We start from the raw sequence: 27,775 nt of genomic DNA, 5'->3' as shown, positions 1-27,775 counted from the left end.
GTAACAGCCTGTAAATGCACATCACACAGGGGCTAGAGTAGCCCCTCAAACTCATAAGCATAATTGTAAGTGTTGATTTTAGAAGGAAGGAGGCCATGGATAACAAATATAAGATTATTAACACAGTTTTGGTGCCTGGATCTATGAGTAAGTGTCCCCCGGTTTATCATGATGGATTTTGATGGAAGTCCTAAAAAGAAAAAAAAAAGACACGAAAACCAGAATAAATGTTCATTATATCTTTATTGTTAAACAACCTGGTTGAAAATAGTTGCAACTGCAGCTTTAATGTACAACAAAAATAGATGAGTATAAGGGAAAATAATCCTAAATTTACTGTCAAGAAACGATGCTTCACCTTTAATGGCTGCAGACTGATAGATATGTCAGCCTGACATAGATCTCGGCTCCTGGCATCCTATGCCGGCTCTATGCACCATTCCCTTTCACATGGAGCTGCAATGTATTGCTAGCGCATTAGGTCCAATGATCCTTAGCAGGACCTATAAGAATAAATCCAGAAATAAAACAAAAAAACCCAGACATAAGTGCCTGATAAATTCCCTTTTTTTGTAATAATAATATATTATGGCCTCCTATACCGGGGGGGCCATTCACTTGAAATCAAAACTTCAAGCGCATTGTCAAAACGTCAGCAGCGTCCTATAGCTTGCACTAGAAATCTAGATGTAAGCTTGTCAATAACTAAACGCACGCCAGGGGGGTGACCAGAAAACCCAAACACTGATAGTGAACTGATAAAGGTAAAAGCCAGCGCCACGATCACCCCCCCACCCCCTTTCTCCAGGAGCGGTAAGGACCGGAAACGCTCTGAAGTCTCTGTGCACTGCAAACAAATGCCAACTCGGATACAGCAGCGTCTTATCCGTCTATAATGAAATGTTAGGACAGCAGCCTCATTATGCACAGGCAGGTGGATACTTTGGCTATGCTTTGTCTCCACTAAACCAGCGCTGACCTGCCCCCGATCTGGCGTTTTAAGAGTCCAGGGGGTTGGCAGGAGTTGTACGTGTTCACACAAGAAGCCTATAAAGCATCGAAAGTTGCCAAAAACGTGGGCATCTTCTTGCCATCAGCTCAATGTGCTTGGCTTGTATGGGGGCCAAGAACAGACGCCCCAAAAAGAAGAGCGGCTCCGTGTGTAGCGTTGTTAATGCCAAGGCAGAGGAAATAGCGCGGCAAACATGTACATGTGTCGGAGTGAATATAATAATTATTTATATAGCGCTCACAGATTCCGCAGCGCTGCACAGAGTTTGCCAAACCTGTCCCTGTCCCCAATGGGGCTCACAATCTAAATCAACCTACCAGTATGTAATGGAGTCCCTTTAACATTAAGTAAATGAAGCGGCGTAATGCTACGGCGGACGCGCATAAAGCGGTTCATGAGAAGCTCTTCTCACTACCGATTTCACATTTAATCAAAAAAAACAAAAAGGAAAAAAATAAAATAAATTCACATATCGAGGCAAGGACTGAGCACGATGGGAGTAGTAGCATGGAGACTGCTCCGTCCTTGTGTAGAGATAGCAGAAGAAGGCGCATTATATGAATAACGGATGATATAGAATAGTGCTCATCATTAGTACTGGAAGGGATATCCTATATAAAATAATAATAATTATAATTATAAGCTGGTTACTACTATACAAACTAATAAAGACAGCTTATCAGGTGAAAAGCAATAAAATAAAGTACAAAAAAAAAACAACTCAAACGCGGGTAAATCTTAGTGAACAAAACAAGTTGTTGGTGTTACGAGGACCAGTCGTCGTGTGTATGTGAGGTAGTAGTATAAAGCCCACTTCCTATCACTAACCTCTTTATATATATATAAAAAATTTTTAGAATTTTCTTTTTCCATTATTGCTAATCCGCTAGATCAAAAATCGCCGGGACGTGGGGCGTCGCTTCTAGAACTAAAAATAAAATCCTCCAAAAAAGAAAAAAAACAACAGCAACAACATAAAGTCAAGACTGGACAAAAGCTCTTCTGTCAGTTCTAGAATCAAACGTCATTCGAAACGTAAAGCTTTATTTAGCAGCTAAGGACTAGGCTAATGGTGACAATATGATATGGTGGCGTTAGACGCGGCGAGTTCAGCGCGGCAGATAGAAAACCCATCGCTTAGTTCTATCCTCCACATTCAGACTGGTACAGATGCTTTGGCAAGGGGTGGGGCGCGCTCCGTCATTGTTTCGTCAAAGGCCTACGTTCTATGTTGGTGACGCAGCATAGTGCGGTACGGTGTCGGATGGCGAGGCCTCTTCACATTGCTTCGAACTCGTCGATGCGCTGTTTTGTATTGCCTTGTCTTATCTGGCGGAGGGTCTTGTACTTGTCGCGTCCTGCTTTTACGTTTTCGGCGTGAAGGACGTCGTTTTGAGTTTTCTTGGTTTCGTCTCTTGCCTGGGCCAGCTCCGAACTTAGAGCCTGGAAATGTAATGAAAGTGGTTATTATTCAGATAACTTAAGTCTTAGCGACTTGTGCCGTAGTCTATAGGTGTGGATCACAGAAGGGGCACCTACATCTATCTTACTGTATTTTTCGGACTATAAAGGCGCACAAAAAATCCTTTGATTCTCTCAGAAATTAAAGGTGCGCCTTATAGTCCAGTGCGCCTTCTATATGAACCGTACTTACAGACAACAGCTGCCTAGAACTGTGCACAGGTCTGCCACCTGCTGGTCATTCATCCTTATAATCAGGTGCGCCTTATAATCCGGTGCGCTTTATATGTGGACCTAGACATTTAGCAGGCATTTATTGATGGTGCGCCTTATATAAGAACCGTACTTACAGATAACAGCTGCCTTGAACTGTGCACTGGTCTGCCACCTGCTGGTCATTCATCCTTATAATCAGGTGCGCCTTATATATGAACCTAGACGTTTTGACAGGCATTTATTGATGTTGCGCCTTATAGTACGAAAAATACGGTATGCTCCCTGCAGACAACCATGTACAGTACTTGGGCTGCAAACAACATATCCATGGTCAGTTTTTCAGTTTCGGGTGTCAATCCATAGCAGAGCCACAAAACGGTCAATTTTGCGGATATGCAAATAAGAAAAAAAAAACAAACAAACATAGGCAAATGACTTTACGAGAGGTCCCAACCTCTTGAAGGGTCACATGATTATGTTACCTAGCAAGTGATCCACAAATACAGACCGCGTGTGTCATCTGGGTTTTTGAAATCCCTAGGAGTTTGTAAGATCATCTTTTATTAAACCCCGTACATAATTTCACCAATTATGCTAATTAGTCTGAAGTGCTCCGGCTTACATCACCGGAGCCCTTCAGCTTATAATTTATTCAGTCCCCCTCAATCTTCCAGTTCCGTCTGTTCAGATTGCAAAGCTGGTGACGTCCGGGACCAGGCGGGATAGTAATGGGGGAGTGAACAAATTATAAGCTGAGCCGCTCCAGTGATGTAAGGTGGAGCGCTCTAAACTGATTAGCATAATTTTTCTAACTGTATATCCAGGAAATTGTGGCATACAGGGTTATAATATGATAAGTTGTGAGAAGAATGATTCCTCAGATGCTTGACAGTAGGACTAGTCTTCCATGAGTGATTCTGATGCTAGATTTCTTTTATAGTGTTAAAGGAAATCTATGATCAAAATCCATCATGATAAACCAGGGACATTACTCATAGATCCGGGCACCGGGACTGTGGTAATCTTATTATATTTATTATCCATGGCCTCCTTGCTTCTAACAATAATTCTGATTATGAACCGGAAGGGCTTCTAGGGGGTGTAACCAAAGCCCCTCCATGCTCCATTCTGTAATCTCACAGAGAATTGAGGTGGGGGGGGAATTCTATTTTACAGTGTAACAGCTGGTGAAGCTGCAGCATAGAGAGGCTCTGCCAACACCTCCAGGAGCCCTTCTGTCTCACTAGAATAATAGAAGGAAGGAGGCCATGGATAACAATTACCACAGTCACGGTGCCTGGATGTATGAGTAAGTGTCCCTGATTTATCATGACAGATTTTGATGGTAGATTTCCTTTAATATCCAGCCATATGGAAAGGTCACATATACAGGTAAGTACCTGGAGCTGCTTCTTTACACGGTCATTCTTTTGCGTTTCGGTCAGCCTCTCCTCCTCGCTCCGATGGTTCATCACCCCCTCCGAGGAAAGCTCTGCGCTGGCTTCTGCGCTGTTCTCGTCATGCTCGTCGTGCTCATGCTCGTTCTCGGTGGGCGCAGCCGGTGGTGGAGGGAGAGGCGGTGGAGGAGGTGGTGGAGCGGACATTACAAATTTCAGCTCCTCTTTGGTTTTTTCCAAATCTTCTTGTGCAGAAAACGCCTGGATAAGGAAAGGAGAGGGAACATGTTACATATAGATACAGCACGGCCTGTTGTAGGATTCACCGCTATGTAAAGATTAAGGACAAGGCAATACTGCAGAAGTCATGTACAGCTATAGGACCCCCCATACAGTACATATCCATGACCTCACTTGTTACATGCCCTCGAAATATTCAAGATGAAGAAAAAACAACTACAACTGAAGAGTAAGTAACGGTGTCAACGAAAAGGACAGAACCCCAACTTAGCTGGGTGCAATTCCGGCTTTAATTTTATGTTTAAAGGGAACCTGTCATCAGACTTTACCCCATTAAACCAGTTGCCCCTCAGGCAGGGTATAAAATCTCCTTTCTAGAATTCCCTAATCTTCCCTAATAAACAAAATCTCCTCCAAAGTCATGCGAAAATAAGCAGAGAAGAGTCAAATTTTCCCGAGATGAGTCAAGTTTAGAGGCTGCAGAGGGAGTGTGACCTCAGATGGCTATATCTCACATGCTATAGCACCCTGTGTGTCATATGAAGGCTAAGACTCATCAGATTCTTCAAGTTGGGTTTCTGTGACACAGGAGTCAGAGGCGGTTAAAGACATAGTTGAAAAAAAGAGATCTAAATCCGCCCATTTCTTTCATAAACCTTTCGCTCTGTAGATTCTAGAACGTGAGAGATGGGATTCTTATCTTTAATATGAAACCAGGATGTTTCTAAGTACTGTAGAACCAATGATGTCTGAGTGACACTCCCTTTGCAGCCTCTAAACTTGACTCTTGACAAAAAATATGACTCTTTTTTTAAATAGGTAAACCAGTGAGATTTCACATAAAAGGGGGAATTCTAGGAGGGACATTTCATCCCCTACCTGAAGGGGCTGCTACTATAATGGATTAAATTCTGGGGACAAAGTCCCATTAAGTACAACCCATTAATGGAAGAGTGTAAATTGGAGGACCCCCCTTTGATGATGATAATTTCCCAATGATCACGCCTCGTCTCTCCTTATGTAATGGTCCACTTCATCCTAATGTCTCTCTCTCAATCATACATTAGGCCCTGACACAACGCAGGAGCGAGCTGTGAAGAAAATGGCCTCGTGAGACGCACGGGGAGAGGACTGATTGGAAATTACACTTCTTGAGGAGATGAAATTAGTTGGAGGTAGGTGAGTCACCGCTCCTGAACTTTGGTCCATTAGATATCACAAAAGGAAATGGATCTGTGCCTTGTATGGTTGGATCAGCGGAGGCAAGACGTGGTGCGGTGCTATATATGGTGCGGCTATGGAGACAATTACACTCTCCTCAATCATGAAGTCCATGTATAACACAGTTATTATAATAATCAGCCAGGCACATAGCTGTGCACACAGGGGGTGAGGCCTAATGACATCAGTGTAATGCACCTCATAGCATATAGTCAACAACATTTATGCCATTTAAAGTGAAAACCCAAATTCCCCCAAATTTTGAGCTACCATATCAAAGTTTCACTTTTTGTAGTGTGGCAGCATAAGTAGATTAGAGGACAAGGTTATCGAGCTGAGGGTTTGGAAATATATCTGAATGGGCAGCACAAGGATCTATCCAAAGATCTTATACCTGGTCCTGTGGCCAGGACAGGGGGCATCCCCTACACCTAGAGGAGAAGCGCTTCTACCATCCCCATAGACAGGGGCATCCTCTACACCTAGAGGAGAGGAGGTTCTACCATCACCATAGACAGGGGACATCCTCTACACCTAGAGGAGAGGCGGTTCTACCATCACCATAGACAGGGGGATCCTCTACACCTAGAGGAGAGGAGGTTCTACCATCACCATAGACAGGGGGATCCTCTACACCTAGAGGAGAGGTGGTTCTACCATCACCATAGACAGGGGGCATCCTCTACACCTAGAGGAGAGGAGGTTCTACCATCACCATAGACAGGGGACATCCTATACACCTAGAGGAGAGGCGCTTCTACCATCACCATAGACAGAGGGCATCCTCTACACCTGGAGGCGAGGAGGTTCTACCATCACCATAGACAGGGGGCATCCTCTACACCTAGAGGAGAGGCGGTTCTACCATCACCATAGACAGGGGCATCCTCTACACCTAGAGGAGAGGCGGTTCTACCATCACTATAGACAGGGGGCATCCTCTACACCTAGAGGAGAGGTGGTTCTACCATCACCATAGACAGGGGCATCCTCTACACCTAGAGGAGAAGCGCTTCTACCATCACCATAGACAGGGGCATCCTCTACACCTAGAGGAGAGGTGGTTCTACCATCACCATAGACAGGGGCATCCTCTACACCTAGAGGAGAGGTGGTTCTACCATCACCATAGACAGGGGGCATCCTCTACACCTAGAGGAGAGGAGGTTCTACCATCCCCATAGACAGGGGCTTCCTCTACACCTAGAGGAGAGGAGGTTCTACCATCACCATAGACAGGGGGCATCCTCTACACCTAGAGGAGAGGCAGTTCTACCATCACCATAGACAGGGGGCATCCTCTACACCTAGAGGAGAGGAGGTTCTACCATCCCCATAGACAGGGGCTTCCTCTACACCTAGAGGAGAGGAGGTTCTACCATCCCCATAGACAGGGGCATCCTCTACACCTAGAGGAGAGGAGCTTCTACCATCACCATAGACAGGGGACATCCTCTACACCTAGAGGAGAGGAGGTTCTACCATCACCATAGACAGGGGGCATCCTCTACACCTAGAGGAGAGGAGATTCTACCATCACCATAGACAGGGGACATCCTCTACACCTAGAGGAGAGGCGGTTCTACCATCACCATAGACAGGAGGCATGCTCTACACCTAGAGGAGAGGTAGTTCTACCATCACCATATACAGGGGGCATCCTCTACACCTAGAGGAGAGGAGGTTCTACCATCACCATAGACAGGGGCATCCTCTACACCTAGAGGAGAGGAGGTTCTATCATCACCATAGACAGGGGGCATCCTCTACACCTAGAGGAGAGGTGGTTCTACCATCACCATAGACAGGGGGCATCCTCTACACCTAGAGGAGAGGAGGTTCTACCATCACCATAGACAGGGGACATCCTCTACACCTAGAGGAGAGGAGGTTCTACCATCACCATAGACAGGGGGCATGCTCTACACCTAGAGGAGAGGTAGTTCTACCATCACCATATACAGGGGGCATCCTCTACACCTAGAGGAGAGGAGGTTCTATCATCACCATAGACAGGGGCATCCTCTACACCTAGAGGAGAGGAGGTTCTATCATCACCATAGACAGGGGGCATCCTCTACACCTAGAGGAGAGGAGGTTCTATCATCACCATAGACAGGGGGCATCCTCTACACCTAGAGGAGAGGTGGTTCTACCATCACCATAGACAGGGGGCATCCTCTACACCTAGAGGAGAGGCGGTTCTACCATCACCATAGACAGGGGGCATCCTCTACACCTACAGGAGAGGAGGTTCTACCATCACCATAAACAGGGGACATCCTCTACACCTAGAGGAGAGGAGGTTCTACCATCACCATAGACAGGGGGCATCCTCTACACCTAGAGGAGAGGACGTTCTATCATCACCATAGACAGGGGGCATGCTCTACACCTAGAGGAGAGGCGGTTCTACCATCACCATAGACAGGGGGCATCCTCTACACCTACAGGAGAGGAGGTTCTACCATCACCATAGACAGGGGACATGCTCTACACCTAGAGGAGAGGAGGTTCTACCATCACCATAGACAGGAGGCATCCTCTACACCAGTGATTTTCAACCTTTTTTGAGCCGCGGCACACTTTTTATACTTAGAAAATCCTGGGGCACACCAGCAACTAAAACAGTCATATTATAGATTCTAAATTTATTTTACTCACTCAGTGTGAAACCTGGGCCTGTTTCGATAAACACAAAAGGGATATCCTGGCAGGAATGGGGGAAAGACACACACCAAGCTCTTCATCAACAGTTCTCAGTTTCTCCCTGTTTTTAGTATATGATGCTGTTTATTATGTGGCTCATATACTGCCAAATAAAGGTGTACAATGAGAAGTACTATGGCCATGATCCAGAGTACAAGTGCCAGCTCATATACTCAGCATATGAGCTGGTACTTGTAGTACTCCAGCCTCATGACTATAGTATTTCTCATGTTACATTTCTCATTGTTATATGCAGTATACTGCTGGAGTACTAAAAGTACCAGCTCATATGCTGAGTATTTTGCCAACAGTTCATATACTCAGGCAAAAGCTCATATAGTCAGCATTATTGGTGGGCATTACCTTGGCGGTGGGCAAATGCGGGAGTCTCTCCGCACTCAGGATGATGCGTCGGCCTCGGTGACGTCATTTTGTCGCACGAGGTTCAAAGCTTGCGCATGTGTTATTGTACACGTCTCCTACATTGTAAGAAGCCGTGACTGCGCATCGCTGCGCATTGCCGGGAAACAAAACACAGGGGGCACCATAGTTTGGAGAAATTTCCCCGCGGCACACCCGACCATGTGTCGCGGCACACTAGTGTGCCACGGCACACAGGTTGAAAATCACTGCTCTACACCTAGAGGAGAGGGGGTTCTACCATCACCATAGACAGGGGCATCCTCCACACCTAGAGGAGAGGAGGTTCTACCATCACCATAGACAGGGGCATCCTCTACACCTAGAGGAGAGGACGTTCTATCATCACCATAGACAGGGGGCATCCTCTACACCTAGAGGAGAGGAGGTTCTATCATCACCATAGACAGGGGGCGTCCTCTACACCTAGAGGAGAGGGGGTTCTACCATCACCATAGACAGGGGGCATCTTCTACACCTAGAGGAGAGGAGGTTCTACCATCACCATAGACAGGGGGCATCCTCTACACCTAGAGGAGAGGTGGTTCTATCATCACCATAGACAGGGGACATCCTCTACACCTAGAGGAGAGGTGGTTCTATCATCACTATAGACAGGGGGCATCCTCTACACCTAGAGGAGAGGTGGTTCTACCATCACCATAGACAGGGGGCATCCTCTACACCTAGAGGAGAGGAGGTTCTACCATCACCATAGACAGGGGGCATCCTCTACACCTAGAGGAGAGGCGATTCTACCATCACCATAGACAGGGGGCATCCTCTACACCTAGAGGAGAGGCAGTTCTATCATCACCATAGACAGGGGGCATCCTCTACACCTAGAGGAGAGGAGGTCCTGCCATCACCATAGACAGGGGGCATCCTCTACACCTAGAGGAGAGGTGGTTCTATCATCACCATAGACAGGGGCATCCTGTACACCTAGAGGAGAGGTGGTTCTACCATCACCATAGACAGGGGCATCCTGTACACCTAGAGGAGAGGTGGTTCTACCATCACCATAGACAGGAGGCATCCTCTACACCTAGAGGAGAGGCGGTTCTACCATCACCATAGACAGGAGGCATCCTCTACACCTAGAGGAGAGGCGGTTCTACCATCACCATAGACAGGGGACATCCTCTACACCTAGAGGAGAGGTGGTTCTACCATCACTATAGACAGGGGCATCCTCTACACCTAGAGGAGAGGTGGTTCTACCATCACCATAGACAGGGGGCATCCTCTACACCTAGAGGAGAGGCGGTTCTACCATCACCATAGACAGGGGACATCCTCTACACCTAGAGGAGAGGTGGTTCTACCATCACTATAGACAGGGGCATCCTCTACACCTAGAGGAGAGGAGGTTCTACCATCACCATAGACAGGGGGCATCCTCTACACCTAGAGGAGAGGGGGTTCTACCATCACCATAGACAGGGGGATCCTCTACACCTAGAGGAGAGGACGTTCTATCATCACCATAGACAGGGGGCATCCTCTACACCTAGACGAGAGGAGGTTCTACCATCACCATAGACAGGGGCATCCTCTACACCTAGAGGAGAGGAGGTTCTACCATCACCATAGACAGGGGGATCCTCTACACCTAGAGGAGAGGAGGTTCTACCATCACCATAGACAGGGGCATCCTCTACACCTAGAGGAGAGGACGTTCTATCATCACCATAGACAGGGGGCATCCTCTACACCTAGAGGAGAGGAGGTTCTATCATCACCATAGACAGGGGGCGTCCTCTACACCTAGAGGAGAGGGGGTTCTACCATCACCATAGACAGGGGGCATCTTCTACACCTAGAGGAGAGGAGGTTCTACCATCACCATAGACAGGGGGCATCCTCTACACCTAGAGGAGAGGTGGTTCTATCATCACCATAGACAGGGGACATCCTCTACACCTAGAGGAGAGGTGGTTCTATCATCACTATAGACAGGGGGCATCCTCTACACCTAGAGGAGAGGTGGTTCTACCATCACCATAGACAGGGGGCATCCTCTACACCTAGAGGAGAGGTGGTTCTACCATCACCATAGACAGGGGACATCCTCTACACCTAGAGGAGAGGTGGTTCTATCATCACTATAGACAGGGGGCATCCTCTACACCTAGAGGAGAGGTGGTTCTACCATCACCATAGACAGGGGCATCCTCTACACCTAGAGGAGAGGAGGTTCTACCATCACCATAGACAGGGGGCATCCTCTACACCTAGAGGAGAGGCGATTCTACCATCACCATAGACAGGGGGCATCCTCTACACCTAGAGGAGAGGCAGTTCTATCATCACCATAGACAGGGGGCATCCTCTACACCTAGAGGAGAGGAGGTCCTGCCATCACCATAGACAGGGGGCATCCTCTACACCTAGAGGAGAGGTGGTTCTATCATCACCATAGACAGGGGCATCCTGTACACCTAGAGGAGAGGTGGTTCTACCATCACCATAGACAGGGGCATCCTGTACACCTAGAGGAGAGGTGGTTCTACCATCACCATAGACAGGAGGCATCCTCTACACCTAGAGGAGAGGCGGTTCTACCATCACCATAGACAGGAGGCATCCTCTACACCTAGAGGAGAGGCGGTTCTACCATCACCATAGACAGGGGACATCCTCTACACCTAGAGGAGAGGTGGTTCTACCATCACTATAGACAGGGGCATCCTCTACACCTAGAGGAGAGGTGGTTCTACCATCACCATAGACAGGGGGCATCCTCTACACCTAGAGGAGAGGCGGTTCTACCATCACCATAGACAGGGGACATCCTCTACACCTAGAGGAGAGGTGGTTCTACCATCACTATAGACAGGGGCATCCTCTACACCTAGAGGAGAGGAGGTTCTACCATCACCATAGACAGGGGGCATCCTCTACACCTAGAGGAGAGGGGGTTCTACCATCACCATAGACAGGGGGATCCTCTACACCTAGAGGAGAGGACGTTCTATCATCACCATAGACAGGGGGCATGCTCTACACCTAGAGGAGAAGCGCTTCTAACATCACCAAGGATAGGGGCATCCTCTACACCTATAGAAGAGGAGGTTCTACCATCACCATAGACAGGGGCATCCTCTACACCTAGAGGACAGGAGGTTCTACCATCACCATAGACAGGGGCATCCTCTACACCTGGAGGCGAGGAGGTTCTACCATCACCATAGACAGGGGGCATCCTCTACACCTAGAGGAGAGGCGATTCTACCATCACCATAGACAGGGGGCATCCTCTACACCTAGAGTAGAGGCAGTTCTATCATCACCATAGACAGGGGGCATCCTCTACACCTAGAGGAGAGGAGGTCCTGCCATCACCATAGACAGGGGGCATCCTCTACACCTAGAGGAGAGGTGGTTCTATCATCACCATAGACAGGGGCATCCTCTACACCTAGAGGCGAGGAGGTTCTACCATCACCATAGACAGGGGGCATCCTCTACACCTAGAGGAGAGGTGATTCTACCATCACCATAGACAGGGGGCATCCTCTACACCTAGAGGAGAGGCAGTTCTATCATCACCATAGACAGGGGGCATCCTCTACACCTAGAGGAGAGGCAGTTCTATCATCACCATAGACAGGGGGCATCCTCTACACCTAGAGGAGAGGGGGTTCTACCATCACCATAGACAGGGGGCATCCTGTACACCTAGAGGAGAGGAGGTTCTACCATCACCATAGACAGGGGGCATCCTCTACACCTAGAGGAGAGGGGGTTCTACCATCACCATAGACAGGGGGCATCCTCTACACCTAGAGGAGAGGAGGTCCTGCCATCACCATAGACAGGGGGCATCCTCTACACCTAGAGGAGAGGTGGTTCTATCATCACCATAGACAGGGGCATCCTGTACACCTAGAGGAGAGGTGGTTCTACCATCACCATAGACAGGGGGCATCCTCTACACCTAGAGGAGAGGTGGTTCTACCATCACCATAGACAGGGGCATCCTCTACACCTAGAGGAGAGGAGGTTCTACCATCACCATAGACAGGGGGCATCCTCTACACCTAGAGGAGAGGTGGTTCTACCATCACCATAGACAGGGGCATCCTCTACACCTAGAGGAGAGGTGGTTCTACCATCACCATAGACAGGGGCATCCTCTACACCTAGAGGAGAGGAGGTTCTACCATCACCATAGACAGGGGGCATCCTCTACACCTAGAGGAGAGGTGGTTCTACCATCACCATAGACATGGGGCATCCTCTACACCTAGAGGAGAGGAGGTTCTACCATCACCATAGACAGGGGGCATCCTCTACACCTAGAGGAGAGGTGGTTCTACCATCACCATAGACAGGGGCATCCTCTACACCTAGAGGAGAGGAGGTTCTACCATCACCATAGACAGGGGGCATCCTCTACACCTAGAGGAGAGGAGGTTCTACCATCACCATAGACAGGGGGCATCCTCTACACCTAGAGGAGAGGGGGTTCTACCATCACCATAGACAGGGGGATCCTCTACACCTAGAGGAGAGGACGTTCTATCATCACCATAGACAGGGGGCATGCTCTACACCTAGAGGAGAAGTGCTTCTACCATCACCAAGGATAGGGGCATCCTCTACACCTATAGAAGAGGAGGTTCTACCATCACCATAGACAGGGGCATCCTCTACACCTAGAGGACAGGAGGTTCTACCATCACCATAGACAGGGGACATCTTCTACACCCAGAGGACAGGAGGTTCTACCATCACCATAGACAGGGGACATCCTCTACACCTGGAGGCGAGGAGGTTCTACCATCACCATAGACAGGGGACATCCTCTACACCTAGAGGAGAGGCGATTCTACCATCACCATAGACAGGGGGCATCCTCTACACCTAGAGGAGAGGCAGTTCTATCATCACCATAGACAGGGGGCATCCTCTACACCTAGAGGAGAGGAGGTCCTGCCATCACCATAGACAGGGGGCATCCTCTACACCTAGAGGAGAGGACGTTCTATCATCACCATAGACAGGGGACATCCTCTACACCTAGAGGAGAGGTGGTTCTACCATCACCATAGACAGGGGCATCCTCTACACCTAGAGGAGAGGAGGTTCTACCATCACCATAGACAGGGGCATCCTCTACACCTAGAGGAGAGGAAGTTCTACCATCACCATAGACAGGGGCATCCTCTACACCTAGAGGAGAGGAGGTTCTACCAGCACCATAGACAGGGGTCATCCTCTACACCTAGAGGAGAGGTGGTTCTACCATCACCATAGATAGGGGGCATCCTCTACACCTAGAGGAGAGGAGGTTCTATCATCACCATAGACAGGGGGCATCCTCTACAACTAGAGGAGAGGAGGTTCTACCATCACCATAGACAGGGGGCATCCTCTACACCTAGAGGAGAGGAGGTCCTACCGTCACCATAGACAGGGGGCATCCTCTACACCTAGAGGAGAGGAGGTTCTACCATCACCATAGACAGGGGACATCCTCTACGCCTAGAGGAGAGGCAGTTATACCATCACCATAGACAGAAGCATCCTCTACACCTAGAGGAGAGGAGGTTCTATCATCACCATAGACAGGGGCATCCTGTACACCTAGAGGAGAGGAGGTTCTACCAGCACCATAGACAGGGGTCATCCTCTACACCTAGAGGAGAGGTGGTTCTACCATCACCATAGACAGGGGGCATCCTCTACACCTAGAGGAGAGGAGGTTCTACCATCACCATAGACAGGGGCATCCTCTACACCTAGAGGAGAGGAGGTTCTACCAGCACCATAGACAGGGGTCATCCTCTACACCTAGAGGAGAGGTGGTTCTACCATCACCATAGATAGGGGGCATCCTCTACACCTGGAGGAGAGGAGGTTCTACCATCGCCATAGACAGGGGACATCCTCTACGCCTAGAGGAGAGGCAGTTATACCATCACCATAGACAGGGGCATCCTCTACACCTAGAGGAGAGGTGGTTCTATCATCACCATAGACAGGGGCATCCTGTGCACCTAGAGGAGAGGAGGTTCTACCATCACCATAGACAGGGGGCATCCTCTACACCTAGAGGAGAGGAGGTTCTACCATCACCATAGACAGGGGCATCCTCTACACCTAGAGGAGAGGTGGTTCTATCATCACCATAGACAGGGGCATCCTGTACACCTAGAGGAGAGGAGGTTCTACCAGCACCATAGACAGGGGTCATCCTCTACACCTAGAGGAGAGGTGGTTCTACCATCACCATAGACAGGGGGCATCCTCTACACCTAGAGGAGAGGAGGTTCTACCATCACCATAGACAGGGGGCATCCTCTACACCTAGAGGAGAGGTGGTTCTACCAGCACCATAGACAGGGGTCATCCTCTACACCTAGAGGAGAGGTGGTTCTACCATCACCATAGACAGGGGGCATCCTCTACACCTAGAGGAGAGGTGGTTCTACCATCACCATAGACAGGGGCATCCTCTACACCTAGAGGAGAGGTGGTTCTACCATCACCATAGACAGGGGACATTCTCTACACCTAGAGGAGAGGAGGTTCTACCATCACCATAGACAGGGGGCATCCTCTATACCTAGAGGAGTGGTGGTTCTACCATCACCATAGACAGGAGCATCCTCTACACCTAGAGGAGAGGAGGTCCTACCATCACCATAGACAGGGGGCATCCTCTACACCTAGAGGAGAGGTAGTTCTACCATCACCATAGACAGGGGCATCTTCTGCACCTAGAGGAGAGGGGCTACTGCCATCACCATAGACAGGGGGCATCCTCTACACCTAGAGGAGAAGTGGTTCTACCATCATCATAGACAGGGGACATCCTCTACATCTAGAGGAGAGGTGGTTCTACCATCACCATAGACAGGGGACATCCTTTTCATCTAGGGGAGAGGCGATTCTACCATCACCATAGACGGGGGGCATCCTCTACACCTAGAGGAGAGGTGGTTCTACCATCCCCATAGACAGGGGACATCCTCTACACCTAGAGGAGAGGTGGTTCTACCATCACCATAGACAGGGGGCATCCTCTACACATAGAGGAGAGGAGATTCTACCATCACCATAGACAGGGGGCATCCTCTACACCTAGAGGAGAGGAGGTTCTACCATCACCATAGACAGGGGGCATCCTCTACACCAGGTGTAGGGAACCTATGGCTCGGGAGCCAGATATGGCTCTTTTGTTGGCTGCATATGGCTCTCAGGCAGATCTTTAATAAATAGTAATGGCTGCTGTGTGTCTCTTAGGCTACATTCACACTGCCGTTGCCCGCCATACCGTAGCACGGCAGGCAACAGCAGCGCACGGGGAGAGGAGGAGGAGGTGGTGAGCGCAGCGCACGGCGCAGTACTATGGAGAAAGATAGGACATGTCCTGCGACACCGTACCGCTCCCGTAGGGCGCAGTGCGCCCGTTGCCGTCTACGGGGGACGTATATACGTCCCCCTTGCGGCAGTGTGAATGCAGCCTTAGACTGATCACTGGACACAGGCAGTGATTTTATCGCTGTCCACGTCCTATGTATGACCCAGGAGCCATCTAGGCCTGGGTCAAAGAGAAGAGCGTGGGAGAGATGAGCTGGCTGCAGGGAGCGCTGGTAAGTGAATATTCATTTATTTTTTGCTTTGACTATCCATCTACTGGGGGGCATGTGCTGTGGCTACCTATATACTGGGGGGCATGTGCTGTGGCTACCTATATACTGGGGGGGCATGTGCTGTGGCTACCTATATACTGGGAGTATGTACTGTAAGCTGCCTATTTACTGGGAGTATGTACTGTAGCTGCTGATCTACTGGGGGTATGTGCTGGGACTATCTATCTACTGGGAGGCATGTGGTGGGTGTCAGGATTTGGAGTAGTGAAGCTCCTGGACCTCTGTGAACAATGATGTAAGCAGACACCTGAGACCGGAATCTAAGTAGCACCCGGTCTTCACCAGAGCCCGCCGCAAAGCAGGATGGTCTTGCTGCAGCGTGGTACCACCTGGTCGTTCCACAGGCGCGACTTGTCCATGGTGACAGCCAAGGTCGAGGTACAGGATCACTAGGCAGTCTTGTGGTCAGGAACAGGCAGACGGTCAAGGCAGGCGGCAATGCTGCGAGGTTTGGGATGGAGCAAGAGATCAGGGCTGGCAGCAAAGGAGCAGAATCAGGAACAGGTCTGCGGTCACAATGGGAGGTAAACACTTGGGAAGGAAACGCTGTGGAAAGCTCCCTCATAGGCATGAAGCACTAAGATCCGTCGGGAATGCTGGGCATTGGCCCTTTAAATGTGCGAGTGCCAGCTGGGACGGGAGCCGGGAAGTGGTGAGTTGAGTGAGCTCGGAAAGGGGCGCCGCCATGGAGAGGGGCACATGTGTGCCATGCGATCCGAAACGTAGATCGCAGGGGCACCCGTGACACTGGGACTACCCATCTACTGGGGGGTATCTGCATATGGTACGGCTCTTACAGAATAACATATGTGGTGTTCATGGCTCTCTCAGCAAAAAAGGTTCCTGACCCCTGCTCTACACCTACAGGAGAGGCGGTTCTACCATCAGCATAGACACCGTGGTCATGTGATATGACACATGATTACTCTCTGTAATATAATGAGTCGTGCACCTGTGTAACATCACATGACCAGGGAGCGGTTTCTATCCACAGGAACTAAACAATGAAGCATCCCATGGCCGGACAGCAAGCAGAGATCTAGAAAACCGTGAAATATATTGGAAAATTGCATAACTTGTCATTACACAAATCATATCAAATTATTTGCTGAAAAGAATTGCTTACTTATCAGCTCCTCAGGTTATATAAAAGACTGTATGCGTGTTCCTTTGCTTGGTGTGGACTTGGGGTAATAATTTTTTTAACCTAGTATGGGGTTTTGACAGGGGTTACCTTTTGCTGCCACTCTGTGGCTTCTTCTTCCTTTTTCTTCTTTGCCTCTTCAAGTAAAGCAATCTTAGCAGTAAACTCTGCAAGCTCCGCTGCCTGAAAGAAAGCAAAGAGTCAATGATGAAGACACACTGAGGTGGTCTCATCAAGACATCTACAGGGTAAGGGGAAGCCATATCACTGCAGGTCTAGTTTTCCTCAAGTGTAGATATCGTTACACACAAAATATTGTTTTTATAATCATGGGCGTCCATGTTTGACAGAGGAGCCGGTTAATACCACACAACATTTTACCTTTACTTAGCGCCTTCTTACCAGTTGTTCTTGATTTTTCATCTGGTCTGCAGCTTGCTGGGCTAGTGCGGCCTTGGCTTCTTCTGCAGACCGTCGCTCTTTCTCCAGACGCTCTGCCTCTTCTTTCGCCTTTTTCCTTTCTTGCTCCAACTCCAATGCTCTTCGAGTCTGCTCTTCTAACTCTGTTATCACATAAAAGAAAACAGAGGACGATAATTTAAAGGTCATATTCAGACACAGAAGCACAATCATTTACAGCAGAACATGAAGTTGGGGTCCCAAACCCACCCCCCTCCACAAAGAAACAATATAACTTGGTATAAAATGATGGCATTGCTCTTCTGTTTGGGAAATGTTACTTCTTTACTTTTTCTTTTCTGGGTTTAGTATATCTGTCTATATATACATATACTTGTATATACACAAACACATAGATATATCTATCTATCTGCATAGGGGGCTAGAAAAACAAACATATACTTACTCTCTTCGGCGCTCCCGCCATTCAGGGCAATGCCTCTGTTTATAGCACTACATCTAGAGGCCGGATACAGCATTGCTTTCCAGGGCTTCAATATGGATTCTGACCGGTTCATACACCAGTACTTTCCCAGGGGCCTTATAAAGCTAGAGCTGTATGACCAGGCATTATACACATTGAGCGCCTGTCTACAATGAAGGACCCACTACTTATATATACACACACACACACTTTACCGTTTTTTGGTGTGTTGCCTTCTGTTTTTTTGTGAATAATGTTTACTGTAAACCACGGCCCTCATTCTAATACCCATCTACAAAGACATGAAATTTAAGACACTATCATGTCTTATAGGTGTCCGTGTGTGGTCATCCAGTGGTTGTGTTGTGAATTGCAGCCTGTCGGGGGTCACATAAATTTTACATTTCAATATTGAACACATATACTAAAGGTCGCCTCGTACCTTTCTGTGCCTTTAGTGTCTGTTCCTCAATTTGTCGGAGGCGTTCGATGAGTTCATCCTTTTCCCTTTCTATTCTCTCCTTTTCTTTCTCTGCAAACTCCCTCTTCTTCTTTTCATTTTCCAGCTGAGCTCTAGAAAAAAAAACACATTTGGCATTAAAAACAAAACAAAAAAAACCCAAACAAATCAAGTGGAATGGATTGAGGTTAAGATCAAATAGTAATCACAGTAGAATCTGCCCACGTGCCGGGTGTCCAAATTAGACTCAAGTCGCAGGACCCCTTTGCCTTTAGCATCTGGGATCTCGGGCCACCAACATAGAGAAGGTAAAAAGATTTGGGACCCTAAACCTCATGAAGTTTAAGGACCCATTATAAGGTCTCTCCAAGATTGATTTCAGATCAGCAGAGGTAAGACATCCGGGCTCCAGACAACCCCTTTGACAAAATGTATAGTAAACAACTACAGGACCCAAGTGCATGCATGACTAGCAGACAAAACAAAACATCAGCATCCAAAAAGTAAGTGATCATTGTATGCATTCAATACACGAAAAAACTTTGGTAGCTACAAGTATCCCCTTAGCTTTTATGGCACCACAAGTCCCAGCATGCTCAGACATCTGAAAGTCACTAATGACAGCTTCACTCACACATGTAACTTATAATGACGGATAAGTACAGAATGTTGAATATTTTCTACATCTAATACATAACACGGCAGATTACTAGAGGCAGTCAATGTAAATCTGTACAGCATAATCTAGTCTAATCTGCTCATGCACAGACATTGCGGCTTTGTAACTACACACCGCTTCATATATTTAGGTATATTTCTGTCTGGCGCATAGTCAAGCATCTACAGAATAATCTTAAGGCGTATATACTCCATATTATACCAGAATCTTCATTCTTTTAAGTATGAAGGGCTTGAAGGTCTTCGGACGAGTGGCTGCCGCCCTGAGCCGTGCCTCCACCCCTGCCCTAAATTCATTAAATCCTCTCATCACACACGTCCTCCCTCCTCTTGTGACAGATGTGCCAAGTTACAGAGTTAGGTGACAAGTCTGATGGCCGCCTGTCCAGTTTTCTGGTACAATACTATGTGTATTAGGAAGTGTTAAAGAGTTGTCTGAAAAGTTACTATAACTTACTAGCATTATGTGACTAAGAGGAACACAGGGTCCACTTTGTCTTAGCTCTGACACCCCTCAAAACAAACCTAAAACTGTGAGTGCATTAGAGCTTGTACCTCTCCAGCTGCTTCTGGTGTTTCTCTTCCCTGGCCTGAGCTTTCATTTGCTGAACTTCGATGGTGTCGGGCTTCCTTCGCCTCATGTAGAGCTCGTGGTTGCCCATGCACAGCGCCAAGATACGCTTATTGATTCTTAAACGGGGAGCATAAAAGATGAAATCCTGCAAGACAAGAATTAGAACGATTTACTGCTACTGCATGTGCAATGGATGGGAGAGAGTTCAATCTCCTAAGACGGTCTCTATATAGGATGTGTAGCCTGCCATAACATGGATTTGCCTATCATGGTGCACTCCCCACACACATGCATGATCAAGTCAAGTGCACTGAATTGATGGAAAACCACTTTCAAACATGTCTGGCAGCAGCTTATCCTCCCAACACAATAGGATCGAGTAGCTGATTTCCAAGCGCCCTATATCCTAATTTGGGGCAATATTAAAAAGACACAGACTGTCTGAACCGGATATATGTCAAAGTACCCCTTTAAATTATAAGAGCAGTTCTTGAAAATGTATGAACTATTTATGCTTAGTATAAGGACCTCAGTGACTAAAAAAGAAAATGTGCTGCAGACTATTGTGGGTATAAAGTAGAGGAATAAAGAATTCTCCTGTATTTTACATCTAGGACAAGATGAGGAATATAATTTAGCATACATTTTTCATTTGGCACAACCCTTCAAAGCACCAGAGGGGGAAAAAAAAGGGAACAAGATGTCCCGAAACACATGACACATGAGCGAGTGGCCCTGCCTGATGAAGATCTTAGTAATGACAAGTTTCACAGGAGCGGGAGTAGCTCTTACCGGAGCCTTTTTGTCGATTGGTTTTATAACAAACTTTTTGTCATTAAATGAGATGTTTCTGATTTCGCTCCAAGGAAATCCAATTTTAGGAGTCAATCTGAAAAAAAAAACAAAACAGCGGGATATATTTAGAGCGAAAATACATTACGTTTCTGTGGCCGCTGGTAAAATAGCAGGGTGCATGACGCCAAGAACATTGCATAGAGGAGGGACATGGCTGGCTACAGAGAATTAGAAGTACATTTCCGGAAACCAGAGGATTAATAAAACGAATTATATCCAACTTATGGCTGGAGTTACAGTACACACCTTCTTATTTAAAGTTATCAGAAACTGCACTGATGGAGTAGGACAATCTTTGAGGGGGGGGGGGGGGGGGGGGTGCTCCTGCACAGTGTAACAGTCTGTGATTCTGCAGCACAGAGGGGTTATGGTAACACTCGCACAGCTCTTCTGGCTCATTAGTATAATTATAATAGTTCATTTTAGAAGGAAGGAGGCCAGAGATAACAAATAGAAGACGTTTGCAACAGTCACAGTGCCTGAATTTATGAGTAAGAGTTTATCATGCTGGATTTTGATGGTAGATATTTCTTTAAGCATATACTTCTTGTTTGGAATTTGATTCCTGTTGTACGGCTGTATTTTTCTGTAATTTACAGTAAGTGGCTCTAAGTAAACATCTATAACACACAAAGTGCATGGTAGGAGGGCTCTTATGCAATCTAAGTGTAGATAAAATTTGAGCTTATTTTTCATAAGTTGATGTGACTTGTTGAAATCAGAAATTCGATGATTTTATTAAAGAAAAATGTGTTTTTGCTTTAAGACTTTTACCCCAATTAAACAAAGTAAAAAAGAAACTGCAAAGACCATCAGAGTGCCGTATCATGACTTTGTACAACTTGACAGGTGTATAGTGCGGCCATATGGACACCATCATTAGCATTACACATAACTGGGGGAAAAAATCCTTAGAAATAGAATGTTAAAGCAGATACTTCCATTATCACATCTTATTAACCTACCAGATGAAGACGATAAGTGTGAATCACACTGCATTGGGGGCAATGATCAATGCAAAGTCTATGATGAAGTTCAATGGGGGAAATTTATCATATGCTGGCACATCGAGTGCGAGTACGATGTAAACCTCCCACTTGCAGAAGGCTGCAGCCTCCAGATATATCCAGACAACTATGCTATAGCCAGTGTCTTAATGGATCCAGGATGTATCTAGATATATCTATATGTCCCCCTGGGCATGGAGGTGGCGTAAGGACTTAAATGACAACAGTGATTATTTCAAGGCTTGAAAACTGGTGTAGGAGCCTTAATTAAACTTCCCCCTAGAGTCTATGCATAAACTTTTCACCACTGTATACACCTTATACAAAGACTAATCATTTGAGAAAATTCTGTGCATATATTGAGCTAGAAGGGAGTGCAGGAGGAAAGGAGCTGAGAAGATGGATGAAACTTTTATTCAGTACAAGATAAGCAATATATAACATTAAGTTACTACAGCGTTCATAAAGATAACATCAATACATAAACCTCTGTTTTAAGATGTATCCTTCCAGCCTTGCATGGAAAGACTTGTATGCCAGAAGATACAAGAAACAACCTCATACTTACTTGTCATCATGTTCATAAATATTAAGACCTAATGCATCCACCCCGAGCCATAGTTCAGTTCCTTTCTTATTCTTTATCTCAAAGTAATTCACCCCATACATCTCCAGATCCTGGGCGATCTTCAGATATTCCATCATAGAATCTTCCCTACCGGAAGAAAGATAAAAGAGACTTTGTTTATACAAACTCTTGATATACTCATCAGTCATAGAATCACAAAATACATATCAATTCTTTATGGACTAACCTCAAACCTGACTGAGATGAGAACCCTTATTCCCCTCCCGAAGATAAACCCGGATGGAAATGTACATGTAATACATGCAGATCGCCTACAATACCTGATGTGCTCCCTCACCACGTGTCTCCATCCTCCCTCCCATATAGATTGCAAACCCTTACGGGCAGGGTTCTCCCTTCCACTTGTCTCCTGAACTCTGTAGTTTTGTATTTTGTAATTGCATTTGTTGCTTTCTTGATGTAATGTATGTGAACCCCTTACCGATTATTTATAGAGCACCATTAATGCTGTGGTGCTGTACAAAGGTTAACAATATTGATAAAGATTCTCAGAGAATTTCTCCTTACACAACGAGAGGAGAGATTTGTTGTGAACCCCCACACACGATGAAGATATAAATATTATGTGAATTATCTTTTGGATTATAAATACAATATGAGGGAAAGTCATCAATAAAAACCTGGGGACAATTGATTTAAAAGAAATCTACCATCAAAATCCATCATGATAATACAGGGACACTTACTCACTGATCCCGACATTGTGACTGTGAATCTTTATATATTTGTTATCCATTGCCTCCTTCCTTCTAAAATCAACCTTTAAAACTAATCTGATTTGATTGAAGAGCTCCCGGGGGTGTTACCACAGCCTCTCTGTGCTGTAGCTTCACAGTCCATCACACTATTATCTCACATAGTGGAAGGAGGAAGTGCTTCGGCACAGTGCAAGGGTCTGTGAAGATACAGCATGGAGGTGCTCTGGTAACAACCACAGAGTCCTTCTGGCTTATTAGCAAAATTATAAAAGTTGATTTTCAATGGAAGGGGGCCATGGGTAACTAATATTACCACAGTCACGCTACCAGGGTTTAGTGTCCCTGGTTTATCATGATTGATTCTGATGGAAGATTTCTTTTAAGGGCAAGTTTGAATGCAGCAGATAATTTTACATTTAAAGTCTTGCCGGTTTTGTTACATCATTAAAGTTTCAATGAGGACTTGCCTCTAACATGATGGACACCATTGACAGAAATGGTTTCCACTGAGTTTTTGTTATGGGGTCCATCCAGCATCCTGCATGAAAGATTAGATTTTTGATGGATTTGGCATAGGAGGCCCCATAAAGAACCTGATACCAATGTAAACATGGCCTAAGGGGCATGCCGCACCTTTGAATATTTAAAAAGACATTACTGGAAGCAATGCTCATCCCCCATTTATTTGGTGTCGCAAAATCAAGACCGCAAATCTGCATGTGGCGGTGTATGTGTACACACAGTCACAGTACCGTAGCATGCTCCGGTGTTCCTCGTGCCAGGTTTGTATTCGTTCTTCCCATTGTTCTTTCGTCAATTTATGTTGTTCCAAAACCCTAAAGAAAATAATTGAAACCATGATCAATGAGTTAAGCGCTACAAAAATTTGACGATGCTATGTCAATAAAGATTAATATTAACAAGGATTTCTTTATAGAAAGAAACAACTTGAGGCAAAATAGTAGGCTGAGAGCAGAGGTGATATTGTTCCGCTGCATTGCTGGCAGACCCCCCCCCCCTCACCAGCCTCCCTGCAATAGATCTGAAGAAAAATCCATATCCATATGTGATTTTTATTTTAAATTCACACTCCAAAAGAATTCTTACTAAAGGTTTCCCAGTTTGCTTCCAAGAAACTTGTTGCAGCCATTCTGCTTTGGATAAAGGACCGACACTGCTTTGGATAAGTGAGACCTTACTATTCTTTGAAGGGGGTTACTCACTATATTGAGAACCTAATATTGGGAATAGAGGTCAATATCAAGTAAATTGTGATGGGTGTCATGACTGTCCTGCAGCGGGTGGCTGTGGTGAATACATCTGCTCTGCTTTTACATGATTGAAGGCCATTCTTTGATGTATATGAAAATGTGCCAAAGGATAAACAGGAACTAGACGGGGGTTTATTCCCCAATTTCTGTCATAAACGTACATCAACACATTGGTGGGCAGTGGAGAGGAAGCATCCAGCTTCTTGCAGACTGAACTACAGCAGTGGTGATGGGTACAACCCTGAGTTGGGTCACTGCTGCAGACACTTCTTGTGTCAGAAAGCCGAGGCCTATAAACACATGAAGATGATTGGTTGGTAAATCCTAAAACATGTGGTGGAAGGATTAGATGGATGGTATATGATGCAAGGAGCCTCCAAATAACCTCTAAAACGGTGCAATACTAACCATGATTATAGTTTGGTGCTGTTGTTAAGCAGGGAAGCAGAGTCACCTTAAACATCATGATTATGCTTGTAATCCTGTCCTGAGTCCGTGTTCAGTCTGCAAAATCCAGCCAGTGCATGGTCCGAAATTTACATACAGAGCACATTTGTGGGAATAAGCCCTAACAGAGGATCTCAGTGTGACAGATTCTTGCAGTCCGTATACTTCCATTTCAAACCCTTTTATAGAAATAGTTTCCGGTCCTGACAACTCATTGCAAAGAGGTTACGTCAGGGAACAAGATAAAAAAAAAAAAAAAATACCAGAACAATATATAGGACAAAGAAGGGAATGACACATTTCTGAAGCTAAACCTGGCTACAAATTGCACTTTGAAACCTAGTTCCCTGAAGCCATTGTCTGTGGCCTCAGAGAAGAAGTAGTGCAGACCACTTATTTCTGTAAAGGAGGACGTGTAATACAGATTCCATGTCACGTCCATTCTCCGGGAACAAGGGAATCAATAATCCAGGGACAAGAGAAATGCCTCTCCATTGAGGAGATGAATGGCATAAGGCGGCGGCTTCCGGTGACTTACCTCTGAGGCAGCAGGCGGTCGTTGGCCAGGTATCCCGGCTTGTGGACGTCTTTGCTGTAATCGGCATACTTGGCCTGTACGGCGTAGGACGCCAGCAGCACAGCCGTCTCGGGGGGACAGTAGATTTCATCGTTTAGTATCGCTTCCTTCACTTGCAGAAAGAACAGTCTCTGGGTTATCTCCTGAATTAACTCTTCCGAGACATCTTCAGGGAAAAACTTGGCTCGAAACTTGAACTGCAGAGGGTTTTCTTTCCGGACGTCCTGCTGAGTCACCTGAAAATGTATATACAGAGGAGATTACATACAGTTGTATTGGATCCAAATAATCAGTTTTGCATATATTCAAATAAGATTGCTGTACAAGGGCAAATCTCTATATGGTCTGATCAGAGAGCTTTCCATAAGTCTACAGTCTTGTAGAGGACCAGCTGGTAAAATCCTGGATCACATGTGCTCTTATACACCATAATATGATACGGATATATTATACACCGTACATGTGTATATATCCCCTTTGAGCTCTAATGGTGGCACTAAAAGGAAGATTTTAAGTGATGCCAAGACTACAGTCTCTCCTGTAGGCGAATTCTTCTGCAGTCTCGGTCACAGGTATCCACAAAAATTTGGAAATTCACTTTAAAGGAAATCTACCATTTGCTTTCATGCATTATGAAGCAAACGTACCTTGAGAATGCTAAAGCTACAATGATGATTAATCTTGATTAATCCCTGATCCGCATGGTTTTGCTCAAAAAAACAATTATAAAATTATGATAATGAGGCTCTGTGGCACCTGTGACTGCCTTGGCACTTCTCCTTTTACCCTCATTATGTACTGCTCCAGCCTTGTCCTGCCCAACATGAGCCGAGAATACATCATCACTGTGTTGTCCCTGACAGGCAGAAGAAATCAAATCGCTGCACCATCCCCCAGCTGCTGTGCAGCTCAGGTTGATTAGTCCTGTCTGTACAGTTCAGGAAGCTCCATGTAATGTGTTATATACTGCAGCCAGCTTACACCCAGCTTTCCCAAGGTCCAGAATTAAAATATAATTGTTTTTTGAGCAAAACCACTTGGATCAGGTATTAAACAAGCCTGTACCCAGCTCAGGGATTAAACAAGATATATTTCCGCATCACTGTAGCTCCAGCATTCTCAAGGTATGTTTGGTTTACAATGCAAAAAAAACAAATGGTAAATATCCTTTAAAAGGTGTAGTCCCAAGTTTGAGAGTTATCTGCTATCCACAGCAAACAAAAGAAGTCAGACCTCACAGATCACGAGAAGGGGGTCCTGTTTTCACTAATTGAATGAAGCGAGCAACAGGTAGAGCATCTGTAGTGCCGCTCCATTCAATACAATGGAAATTGCTGAGCACAGCGCTCCGCTATATTCAGCACTCACATTCAATATGAGAGAAACTCATACATGACCTGTCGCTCCATCAATTAGTGAAAACTGGACCACTTTTCTACCGAATAGGATGTTATCCCCTAAAATGCGTAATCCCCCATATCATTTAATCACGTCTGTGTATGAGAGAGCTGGAATGGCATAGTCCACATGAGCAGACAACTACTGTGTGTATGGCCACCTGCAATGTTTGATTATTACATTTGTCACCTTTGGAAATAGTAACTGCAAGTTTTGTTTCCTTGCTTCATGTAGGACACGTAATCCGGGTTTGGATCCCCCCCCTGAATGTAGGAAATGACAGGGTGTGACGGCTGCCAAAGCCGCTTTCAGCACTGAACTGAACAGTCATGCGAGACAGACGACGTACACTGCCTGACAAGGACAGGCTTTTCTATAGGGTTGTCAGGCAGCTGCTCCCTAGTACCCACCTCCATGAGAAACTAGCACTGAACCCAGGGCCCAACAAGTACAAAAAAGCCTGACAATTCCCACCTCCGATTCCAACCCACATCAATTGTATAATGCAAATTTCTGTTTAGTTTGGATGGACAAAGACTTCACATCTTTGTCGGAGAAGGTCACTGCGACTTCACCACTGAACATCCGTGTACAAACAGAGAACTCCGCACCGAGATTAAAACGCCATCCGACATAGGCGCACATTTACTTACCCGATCCTGTCGCGATCAAGCGGCGCGTTCTCCGTCGAGGATTCGGTTCTTCCGGCGATTCACTAAGGTAGTGTGTCCGATGTCCACCAGGTGTCGCTGCTGCGCTGAAGTCCGCCGGAGTTCACCATGCTATTCCTG

At 46.4% G+C, this 27,775-nt stretch overlaps 1 protein-coding gene across 1 annotated transcript in view; it reads right to left on the bottom strand.

Annotated features, from left to right (window-relative positions):
• Positions 1–224: 224 nt before the first annotated feature.
• The window catches only part of RDX (radixin), a 62,276-nt gene continuing 34,725 nt past the window's right edge, over positions 225–27,775 (bottom strand). The window contains exons 5-14 of the mRNA XM_072134250.1: positions 25,548–25,822; positions 24,044–24,127; positions 22,513–22,659; positions 20,875–20,971; positions 20,064–20,227; positions 18,813–18,943; positions 17,890–18,050; positions 17,578–17,670; positions 4,090–4,347; positions 225–2,455 (exon numbers count right to left, since the gene is read on the bottom strand). Coding sequence (XP_071990351.1) covers positions 2,291–2,455; positions 4,090–4,347; positions 17,578–17,670; positions 17,890–18,050; positions 18,813–18,943; positions 20,064–20,227; positions 20,875–20,971; positions 22,513–22,659; positions 24,044–24,127; positions 25,548–25,822 — 1,575 coding nt within the window. The 3' untranslated portion in view covers positions 225–2,290. The remainder of the gene's footprint in view (positions 2,456–4,089; positions 4,348–17,577; positions 17,671–17,889; positions 18,051–18,812; positions 18,944–20,063; positions 20,228–20,874; positions 20,972–22,512; positions 22,660–24,043; positions 24,128–25,547; positions 25,823–27,775) is intronic.

The sequence above is a fragment of the Engystomops pustulosus genome, chromosome 2, assembly GCF_040894005.1.
Source record: "Engystomops pustulosus chromosome 2, aEngPut4.maternal, whole genome shotgun sequence".
Classification (NCBI taxonomy): domain Eukaryota; kingdom Metazoa; phylum Chordata; class Amphibia; order Anura; family Leptodactylidae; genus Engystomops; species Engystomops pustulosus.
This window is presented reverse-complemented; position numbering and strand designations above follow the sequence as displayed.